This window comes from Rhizomucor pusillus (genome assembly GCF_041956525.1).
Source record: "Rhizomucor pusillus strain CBS 183.67 unplaced genomic scaffold VTP01scaffold_15, whole genome shotgun sequence".
NCBI classification, from domain to species: Eukaryota; Fungi; Mucoromycota; class Mucoromycetes; order Mucorales; family Lichtheimiaceae; genus Rhizomucor; species Rhizomucor pusillus.
The window spans coordinates 504349-515193 of record NW_027192157.1 but is presented as its reverse complement, the minus strand read 5'-3'; the positions used below and the strand labels follow the sequence as shown (position 1 = coordinate 515193).

The window sequence follows — 10845 nt, the reverse complement described above, 5'->3', positions numbered from 1 at the left end:
ATATATATATATATATATATATATATATATATATACGTATCTGCTATCTTATCTATCATTGTATTGTGATTAATAGCGTTCGGATGGCGCGATTTCTGGAATTGAACATGCAATTGTCTCGGCCCAGTCCCAGAACTTCCCCGCAAACCGCTGTTAACGGGCCAAATATCCCGGCGCATCATTTTGAAGTCAGAGTTCTACATCGAGGTGCATATTACGATACTACTTGTAGCTGCTTCTTGTTCATTAAATGTACCAACAACTTAATTCTCTGGTTTGTTCTTGTATTGATCCAATTCTTTTTCGTCAGCAATTTTCACTTTTCCGCGCACTGTCCCGGGTTTTGGGAATCGTGCAACACGGACCTCATTCGTTTAGCACGATCGAGATACATGGCGCAACCGCTTACTATGATGAGGAATAACAGCACATGAGCTAGTATCCTAGTGCATAATAGTCAATTCCTTCTGATAAGCTCCACTTTTCCGCGCTGATAATCTCGCACTGTTGCCTTTCCACTGCCCAGTTTTCCATCGGAAATCTTGTGCACCGCTGATGGGAGAAATTTACCAAGTTGTTGCAAAATGTCGCAATATTTGCTGATAGCTGCGTGTTCAGGCGTTGCATTAGATACACCTCGGAAAAACTTTAGCACTTCACTGAACTGGATCACACTATTATTGTGCAGAGCGGTAAGTTGAATTTCGCAACGGACTCATTTACAGCATCCCAAAGTAAATTATGTAAAACAACTTTTACATGGCTTTGCATATATGTATTTGAACTAATGATCTCGCAGTGGTATGAGTTTGCTGCTGAATGGAATTATATACGCTTTGTATAGTTTCTATAAGATGTCTTTCGAAAAGTTTGCTTTCTAGTCTGCTCATTTTTGGAGTGGACGCGTCAGCCAAGTGCCAAAGCAATCCCGAGGCTCGGTGGATCGTCCTTCAGCTTAAACTTCTGCTAACTGGGACCTTTTGCCTGGGGTTGGCTCACAACAAATGATACCAAGCATACAAGAGCGACCCGCAATGTCTCAATATTATACATTCGGTGCATGCATCAGATAGCAATAAGAAAGAGAGAGGATCTCTCTGTGTAATAGCAGCTATAATTTCCTTTGCTATTGCTCGCACGGTTTCTCATCCTATAAAGTATATGCTCGGCGATGATTAGAAATTAGAGGCAGCGAGTTTTCACGAAAAATCATGAACTAAAAAATCGAGCAAAGAAAACTGAGCAATAAACCACGATGATGGAGCTTTTCTTTGGTACATGTCTAATTTAGCTATCGATTTTAATGTATATCAATCCAAGCATTTTCACGCTTCTGAAGCGAGAAGATAACATTTACATGCCTAAGCAGATCCTGTAACCATGGCAAACTCGGTACCTTGTTGACGGGCAGACGCTTGACGGTAAAAGTCGCGACTCTTTTCGGCATTACGAAGTTTCTGTCGTAGCTCACGTTTCTCATCGGGAGGGGGGATTCTGAAGATTGCGGCTGGATCATCATCGTTGAGGATGTCGAAGTAGTTGCGGCTCTTACGGTGAGGCATTGGGTACCTGTGTTACGACACAGTAGAGGGAAAACCTGGGGGAACTGATCGTTAGGAACCGGCCGTGCCGACTCCTCGTGTTGGTTTCTGGATACATCGTTGACGTACTTAAGGTGAACTGAACGACACTATATTTCTAATGAATGAATAAAGTTTTACGATAGTTTGTACTCTCATAGCTATTTGACTTTGCTATCGTTACATGCACATAGCCGGTACGTAGCTTAATAGGCTTAAAGGCGCTCATAGATAGCGAGGACTTAGAAAGACTATCGGAAAAAATGCAAGAAAATGACATGTAATATACTGATTGGATACATTCTAATTTCTTGTAAAAGGCGCGCATTTGAGAATAAAAGAGTGTGGTATACACACATACGTACAGTGCGGGAAATGTAATTGAGTCGGTGTTATAGGGATGCCTATAACCCCAGCACCTAGCAATATCCAGAGGAACTTAGCAAGCACTGATATCCACGAGCACTTTCCAGTGCCTTCACTACCGCAGCAGTATTTTGTACGGTATAAATAAACCCATTTCGTTCGAATAAACCAAAAAGAACCAGTTCTCTCTTGATTGTTGGTTTCCAATAATTTTGATTGGTTCCTTTTCACCAAATACCTCCAGCAGCTACTGCAAAAGTTTGGAACGTGCGCTGTCAGATTTGCACAGAGAGACTGCGTTTTGAACATCAAACTTCGACAGCATGGCCTCGCTTCCTTTTGTTCGCACGCTGATTGCAACAAATTGAAACAACCTGGAAACATGCTTGATATCTCTTTCACAGTAACGCGTACTATCTGCATCAGCAAGTGTCCAAATGATATAGGGCTTTTGAGTATATGAGTGTTTGTGAAATCCAAGAATGCGCGACAGAGTGTATAGGTGGACTGGCAATGAAACTTGGATCGTATTGGCGCAATTGGTATATTATATTGTTGGGATCCACTCGTCGACAACCTTCTCTTTTCTCCAGCATTTGTTGCACCTGCTGCACTGATTTCTTGTCCAAATATATGCTCGTGTTTTCATTTGGCTCGAATAGCGGCATATGTGGTGCAACGGAAACTCGAATAGTGCTGGCGAAAAGGACAGATGAAGTAACCAGAAAATTTGATCAGCTACATCACGTCGTCTTCATTTAATCGCTTCACACTAACACCGTCGTACCGCAACCCCATACATGTGTGCAAAGAAGAATTCTTGCCATCATTTGCTGACAGGTATCTCTCGCAGTGTGCATCCACGCACCCCCTTCTTCCATACACTTCATCACAGTTGATGAGGAGCGCTTTCGTTCCTTCGATAAGAATAGCGCCAGCAAGAAGCTTCGTCTACACATATCATATACGGATATACCTGCCAATCTTCATTCAACAAAGTGCAGCTTTCATCACAGAATTCTGGGACTCCACGTCTGGCAGGAGAACTACCCGGTCAGCCGTGCATCTGCGCAATTCACTCGAGAAGACTACCAGGCATTGATCCGGCACTCCTTCGCATTTTAGTCCCGGTGCTTAGAACGTGAAAGAGGTTTATAACAGTCCTTTGGCTGAGGCTATAGGCCAAAAGCCTATTTCTATTATCCGAGCCAACAGAGGAGAGTTTGACAGTGTTACTATGTTTTCTTTACATAGCCGAAATTTAAAAGGAAATGTCTGTAATACATAATGGTTATCATCATATGATGAGATCCGAAGGAAAGGGTGGAAGAGAAGGCCAGTCAAACTATCCTTTGTGGACTCGGATAATAGAGACAGGCTTTCGGCCTATAGCCTCAGCCAAAGGACAGAACAAGATTTTCTCCTCGTTACACACGTGCGACATAGTACATCGACTTTCCCACATGCAAACATTCCCCCACATTTTCCCCAGTTCGTCGTCCGAGAATAGCAGTGTGGAGAAGAAAAGGGGAAATTTTGACACTGTAGAAAATCTCACGTTAGCATGAACGAGAAAAAAATATATAAAGCATAATCTGACGGTTGGCGATGGCAGATCTTTGCTTCGTCATACAAAGTCACTCATCACATCTCTGCTATGCGTTCCATTCTCACCTCTGCCCTGCTGTTACTTGCTGGCGCCAGCAGCCTAGTGCTGCTGGTCCCTATCGCAAATGCCTAATCAAGCATAACGGCCAGGATGACTCTGCAGCTATCTTGGATGCTTTCGAAAAATGCAAGGATGGCGGTCGCGTCGTTTTTTCCAAGGGTAAAAACTACGTACTCGGCGACGTTATTGTCACCCCAGAACTTAACAACGTCGAGATCATCTTTGAGGGCAATCTAAAGTATCCCTTCAACATGCAAGTATAAGGAATAACATGCTTATCGTTGTTTCTCCATTCTAACACTCTAACGCTTCAGGAAATACAATGACACGACTCCTCCAATTGAGAATGGTGTCCAGGGCGTCAGCAGCTTTTTCATCATCAAGGGCAAGAACATCAAAGTGACCGGAAAAGGCGGTGAGATCCACGGTTCAGGTGAAGAGTGTTGGTACCTGGATCCTTTGCCTTCCAACCGTCCTGTCATGATGGCATTCTATGCCGAAAACCTCGATGTCCGCGGTATGCGTCTCATCAACTCTCCTAACTGGAACTTTTACGTCCTTGAATCCAAGAATGTCAACTTTGAGGATATCTATATCCACGATGTCGATCTGGTCCACGGTGAAAAGGTAAATGTAGATGCATATTGTGTATTTTATTCTATTTACTGACATTGCTGCATTGAATAATCTAGCCTCACAACACCGATGGCTGGGATTTCAGCAATGTCCAAGACATTAGAGTCACCAGCTCATACATCAACAATGCTGATGACTGTGTCTCCAGTAAGTAGATATAAAAATCCTTAAATGATTTGCCAGTTCAAGAGCTAATTTGCGTCAATCACATCAATATAGTCAAGACAAGTAAGCATTTTGAAAGCCTTTGCTCGTCGATTGGTTTTCGGGAGCTAATAGATTCGAATAATAGACTGCACAAACATCCGCATTGAGAACTTGTACTGCAACGGCTCTCACGGTATCTCTGTGGTAACGAATCAATTGTCAAGGCTTTAAGAGTTTGTCAGGATACTGAAAACAGCATTTTGTCTTGTAGGGCTCTTTGGGTAAAGACTTGACCAAACCTGATTATGTCGAAAATATATATGTCAAGAACGTTACTTGCGACAACTGCCAGAACGGTGCTCGTGTCAAGACCGTAAGTAAACAGCTGTAAAGCAATGTCTGGGCGATGTTGCTAACAAGAATAACGATCCAGTGGTCCAACCATCCTCAAGGTTATGTCAAGAACATCTCATACATCGATTTCACAGTTACCAACTCTGGCTAGCATGGATTGATTAGCGAAATCAAAACAATGCCCGTCGCTGCTAACACTACTGAACCCATTAGACCACCCTATCACCATTGACCAGTGCTATTTCAACACTCCCGAGGACGAGTGCCTTGCAAACCCCTCCGAGATCAAAATCTCCGCCGCCACTTTCAAGAACGTGAAGGGCTCTGCTAGCAAGAAGGCCGGCGACGTCGTTGCCGACATTATTTGCTCTGCATTGACTCCTTGCCAGGACTTCCACTTTGAAAATATCGATATCAAGCCCTACAACCTTGGCCACAAGCCTATCTACGAATGCGAGAACTTGGCCAACAATGCCACTGCTGGTATCCAGTGCACTCCTATCTTCTATCCATTGCCGCAAAGTAATGTTTCTTAAATGTACAATTAAATGATACACAGTTTTTGGAAGACTGTGCTTATACATTTGCGACTGAAGTTTGTTTTTTCCCACTCGTTCTCGATACGCAGGCATCAGCGTCGCTGTTCAATGACATATGCTTGCAATCCCAGTCTTGCCCTGTCACGATCTACTCTTGTAGTATCTTTTCCATTTCTTCCAAGATATTATTCAATGCATTTCTGCTCGAGATTTTCGTCAAATCCTATCGAATATTGATTAGTAAAGTTCTTGCTTTATGTAAAGTTGGTTCTATATGCGTACTTCCAAGAGCGCCTTTTGTCTGCCTCCCGCGACATCCAAAAATTCATACGTCGAACAGATCATCCAGTATAACTCATTCGGAAGATAGACATTGTTGATAAGCGTCAAGTAGAGGTAGCGCAGTGCATGTCGAAGGTCGTCTAAGGATGGTATAGGACTTTTGCATAGACTGGCTGCTTTTACGCGGCACGTTTCAGCTTCCTCCTCTGATAGTGTCAACAGCTCTGTTTCGATGTAAAGGCAATATTTGGCACAGTTGTTGAGGACAAAGGACGGCCAATCTTCGACTCGAGGGGTTGCGGCTTCTGCTAGTAGTTGACTGTAATCGCTGATTGCATAGCACAGTCGATCATGATCGACCATAAAGAGAGAAAGAAAACGTACTTTGGTGCGCTGAGCAGGAACTGCCATTAAAGCGAATACTTCCCAAGTTCCGACTTGGGAAAACCTTCCTTGCGCTTTCACCACCGACCATGGCCGATCGTCAAGAAAGTGTCGACAAATTCACCCACGATCTCGCGATCGAGCTGTCACAGGCACTCAATCTGACGAATCCAAATGATCGATTAGCAGTACGAGTCATCCAGCTGGCACAAAATGACAAGAACTTTGATAAATTCGTAACAGGCAAGTTCGACCTCGAGAATCGAGATTGGTGACAACAACTTATACCATTTTTCCTCATTGCAGCCTGCCAAACGTTTGGTCGATTCAAGCGCGAGATGCTTTTCGAGATATTCACAAAAATCAACGATTACCTCCAAGAAACAAAAATGAGTGCTCGAAAAACCAACAATAATACCACCAACAATGCGGCGGCGCATAAACCGACATCGATGGCAGATGAAGCGACTCGCAGCGAAGTCTTGATGCTAGGCAATAACTTGCCCGGTGGACTCATCACTCGTAACAAGTCTTCAAAACCTGATGAGGTGAGATGTTAGAATGTGGAGAGGATGATACTTACCAGCATGCTGAGACTTTTCATCGTTTTCCAAAAGCAACGTCCTATCTTTAAAGCACCTGCACCTCGAGCACCAAGACAATCACTATTTGGTTTGGACGAACTCGCAAACAAGAAACGGGCGGCTGAAGCGGCAAAGAAACAGAGTAGCACCGAAGACCATGCTCCAAAGAAGATTAAAGTAATGCCCGTATCTTACGATGACGAGCAGACCAAAGAAGATGAAGATCAGGGTACGCATTATCTCTGAGATATGTATCATCTTTCACTGATTTCTAATGCTTTTACTCTTTAGATATAACCAAAAGACAGTCTAGATATCGATCTTCAAGGATGGAGACACCGTCGCACGGTGGAGGATTATCGAGAGAAGCTATGGAGAGAATGGAATATCGGAAGCGAAGAGAAAAAGAGAGAGGTAGGGCTCAAATCAATATTGAGGGAAATTATGGGTACTAACAGATCTTCGATCTAGTTTATGAACGGAATGAAAAGCGACGAAGCGATTGGGACGACGAAGCAGACAGCCGCGACAATCGTAGAGAAAGAGCAGCATCTGCCACTCCACAAAGTGGTGGGGAGACGCCTCGTCGAGGAGGTCTGTTCAAACGCAGCCAGTGGTCTAGCATGACACCCAGCAGACGAAGTGAGCCACCTACGCCGGGACGTCCACTTAGCAGACTTTCAACGCCTAGAGCTGATAGCGGATACGGCAGATCGACTGCTACAAGATCGGATTGGAGCCGCGGCACACCTGTGCGATCGTCGGCTTTGGACGAAGCAGCGTTGGAGTATCCTGAAGAATACACAGGAGATGAAGAGGATAGACGTCGATGGGAGGACGAGCAGGCTCAATTGGATCGCGACTGGTACTCGATGGAAGAAACAGGGGTACGTTGTCGATGGATATGCTCCCAGTAACTTTGTACCTAACTTACTTTTACAAAAGGCAATGGATGAAACACATAATCCATTTGCAGAATACGAGATGGCAGCTCGCGGCAAGGAGGAGGAGCTGGCTCAAAAGCATCAAAAGAGAATGTCTGCCAAACAAGCACAATATAATCGTGACACAGAAATGTGGGAGACCAGCCGAATGCTTAGCAGCGGTGTAGCCCAAAGACGAGAAGTTGATACTGATTTTAACGAAGACAATGAGGTTTGTAACGAGAACTTCAGTTGAATTCAAGCAGTTTGTTGACAAATTTTGTAGAATCGAGTGCATGTTCTCGTCCACGATATAAAACCACCATTTTTGAGCGGCAAAGCAGTCTTTACTAAACAACTGGAAGCAGTCCAAAGTGTCCGGGACCCTACCTCTGATATGGCCATTATGTCACGAAAAGGCAGTAGGCTCGTCCGGGAAAAGAGAGAACAAGCTGAACGTGCAAAAGCAACAAAGTTCGAACTGGCTGGAACGACGCTTGGAAACGTCATGGGCGTAAAGAGCAAACCTGCCGAAGAAGGTACTTGATCAGTTTATACAATGTTTTGATATCTGGACTTAGCGGTATTTTAGAAACCGAAGCAGGTGGGGTTGTCGGCGGTGGAGGAGAAGATTCCAAGTTTGCTTCGCACTTGAAAGCGTCGGAGGCATCAAGCGAATTTGCACGTACGAAATCTATGAGGGAGCAGAGAGAATTTTTGCCAGTATTTGCGGTTCGAGAAGAACTACTCCAGGTTGTTAGAGATAATCAAGGTAAGGCAACCTTTATTGCAGAGAATCAAGGCTATCCGTTTTCTGATATGCTTGGCTCTGCTAGTTGTTATTATTGTCGGTGAAACTGGTTCAGGAAAGACTACTCAGCTGACACAGTATTTGCACGAAGATGGATACACAAAGTATGGAAAAATCAGCTGTACGCAGCCTCGACGTGTTGCGGCAATGTCTGTCGCTAAGCGTGTAGCTGAAGAAGTCGGAGTAAGTAAAAAAAAGCGTAAGGAGATTCTTCAAGTTGAGCATACGGTGCTAAGCAATTATTTAGACAAAGCTTGGAGATTTAGTCGGTTACTCTATCCGTTTTGAAGATCAGACGTCCGAGAATACCCTTATTAAATGTAAGCGGCAATGGAAGACGACAGTTTTTCGACTTGACTCACCTATATTTTGCAGATATGACGGACGGTATTTTGCTACGTGAATCTATGCATTCTCCAGACCTAGATCAATACAGTGCTATCATTATGGACGAAGCTCACGAAAGAGCATTGAATACTGATGTACTAATGGGCATTCTCAAGAAAGGTAAGCCGCTCTTGTAAGCAACCTTTTTCCACGTATCCTGACGAAACAAATCAATGTATTTCTTTGTAGTCATGCAAAGACGAAGAGACCTTAAACTGATCGTCACATCCGCTACCATGAATGCTGATAGAGTAAGTTAGTCTTCGCGCATGCACATTCAGTCGTTCTTATAAGTAGCTAATCAACATTTGCATGGAAACAGTTTTCGCAATTTTTCGGAAATGCGCCTTGCTTCTTTATTCCAGGCAGAACCTTCCCTGTTGATATCATGTTTAGCAAAACACCTTGCGAGGATTACGTCGACAGTGCTGTCAAACAGACATTAGCTATCCATCTATCGCAGCCTATGGGTGACATTCTTGTTTTCATGACGGGTCAAGAGGATATTGAAGTTACATGCCAAGTACTAAAAGGTAATTCGGATTAGCATGTGCTCAACTGGCATGTATTGACTCATATATTTGAATACATAGAACGCATGGAACAGCTGGAAAATCCTCCACCTTTGGCAATTTTGCCCATCTATTCACAACTTCCAGCCGATCTGCAGGCTAAGATTTTCCAGCGATCAGAAAACAACGCACGTAAAGTTATCGTTGCCACCAATATTGCAGAGACATCGTTGACAGGTACGATGGAGAATACCTTGTAGAAAAAAAGCTTGATAACTTAATCCGTTTCCAGTCGATGGTATTATGTACGTTGTCGATTCTGGTTACTGTAAACTCAAGATCTACAATCCTCGTATTGGTATGGATGCACTTCAGATTACTCCAATCAGTCAAGCAAACGGCAACCAGCGCAGTGGTCGTGCTGGTCGTACTGGACCTGGGTACGTTTCAACTGGCCAAGAAACTGCTTAACATCAGATTCCTAACTTTGACGTTACAGTGTTGCATATCGATTATACACGGAAGAGGCCTACAGGAATGAAATGTTTGTCAACACCATTCCGGAAATTCAAAGAACAAATCTATCCAGTGTCGTGTTGCAGCTCAAGTGCCTGGGCGTAAAGAACTTGTTGGATTTCGATTTCATGGATCCTCCTCCACAGGTAAAAATCGTTGGAAGTCGATCGCAAAGGTCACGACTAAATGAATTTCTCTTGCTTGTAGGATAATATCCTCAACTCCATGTATCAGTTGTGGATTCTGGGTGCATTCGATAACGATGGCGAATTGACACCAATTGGAAAAAAGATGAACGAGTTCCCGCTCGATCCTTCGCTTGCCAAAATGTTGATCACTGCAGAAGAGCAAGGATGCACTGCCGAAGTTGTGGTAAGTATAATTGAATTTTGGGATGATCTTTATCTAGCAACAAAATATTTATTAATTTGTATTCGTTAGACAATTGTGTCTATGCTTTCGGTGCCATCTGTGTTCTACAGACCAAAGGAACGACAGGAGGAAAGCGACGCTGCTCGCGAAAAGTTCTTTGTGCCAGAAAGTGACCACTTGACACTCTTGCATGTTTACATGCAGTGGAAAGCAAACAAGTAAGTGATTTAGAGACCTTTAGGGGAATTCATAAAAAATCTAACATTGAAACTCAAGCTATCGCGATGACTGGTGTACCAAACATTTCATTCATTCCAAAGCTATGCGCAAGGCACGTGAAGTTCGGTCACAGCTTATCGATATTATGAACACAGTCAATATGCCGTTTGTTTCGTGTGGATCTGATTGGGATGTTATCCGCAAGTGTATTTGCTCTGCATACTTCCACCAGGCCGCCAGACTCAAGGGCATTGGTGAATACGTCAACTGCAGAACCGGCATGAAGTGTAACCTTCATCCTACAAGTGCACTGTTTGGAGCTGGCTTCACACCAGATTATGTTGTATACCACGAACTTGTGCTGACTTCCAAGGAGTACATGCAGTGCGTTACTGCTGTCGATCCATACTGGCTCGCCGAGTTGGGTCCCATGTTTTTCTCTATCAGAGAACGAGACAGGCAATAAAGTTGTAATCCCATTTTTGGATATTTCCTGACATTTGTATCACATCTTCTTGTAACATTGTGATGGAAGTTTTCAACAAAGATAACAACAATATTTGC

At 43.6% G+C, this 10845-nt stretch overlaps 4 protein-coding genes across 4 annotated transcripts; 2 read left to right on the top strand and 2 right to left on the bottom strand.

Annotated features, from left to right (window-relative positions):
* Positions 1-1361: 1361 nt before the first annotated feature.
* Positions 1362-1562, bottom strand: VTP01DRAFT_3188 (uncharacterized protein; the record flags this gene model as incomplete). The annotated part of the gene is made up of 1 exon (XM_069381731.1): positions 1362-1562. The coding sequence occupies one exon, from the start codon at positions 1560-1562 to the stop codon at positions 1362-1364; it is 201 nt and encodes a 66-aa protein (XP_069236835.1).
* Positions 1563-3554: 1992 nt separating this feature from the next.
* On the top strand, positions 3555-5288 carry VTP01DRAFT_3187 (uncharacterized protein; the record flags this gene model as incomplete). Its single annotated transcript, XM_069381730.1, has 8 exons — positions 3555-3868; positions 3930-4242; positions 4308-4398; positions 4471-4479; positions 4544-4602; positions 4670-4771; positions 4832-4898; positions 4966-5288. 8 exons carry the CDS (start codon positions 3555-3557, stop codon positions 5286-5288), a joined length of 1278 nt encoding a protein of 425 aa, XP_069236834.1.
* A 151-nt stretch (positions 5289-5439) lies between these two features.
* VTP01DRAFT_3186 (uncharacterized protein) lies at positions 5440-5984 on the bottom strand (the record flags this gene model as incomplete). Its single annotated transcript, XM_069381729.1, has 2 exons — positions 5440-5514; positions 5574-5984. The coding sequence occupies 2 exons, from the start codon at positions 5982-5984 to the stop codon at positions 5440-5442; spliced, it is 486 nt and encodes a 161-aa protein (XP_069236833.1).
* Positions 5985-6046: 62 nt separating this feature from the next.
* On the top strand, positions 6047-10747 carry VTP01DRAFT_3185 (uncharacterized protein; the record flags this gene model as incomplete). Its single annotated transcript, XM_069381728.1, has 19 exons — positions 6047-6200; positions 6264-6505; positions 6575-6770; positions 6833-6955; positions 7013-7428; positions 7487-7696; positions 7751-8003; positions 8057-8236; positions 8301-8458; positions 8523-8595; positions 8651-8782; positions 8852-8913; positions 8985-9195; positions 9256-9411; positions 9467-9614; positions 9674-9836; positions 9898-10062; positions 10132-10280; positions 10339-10747. The coding sequence occupies 19 exons, from the start codon at positions 6047-6049 to the stop codon at positions 10745-10747; spliced, it is 3600 nt and encodes a 1199-aa protein (XP_069236832.1).
* Between the last annotated feature and the right edge of the window lie 98 nt (positions 10748-10845).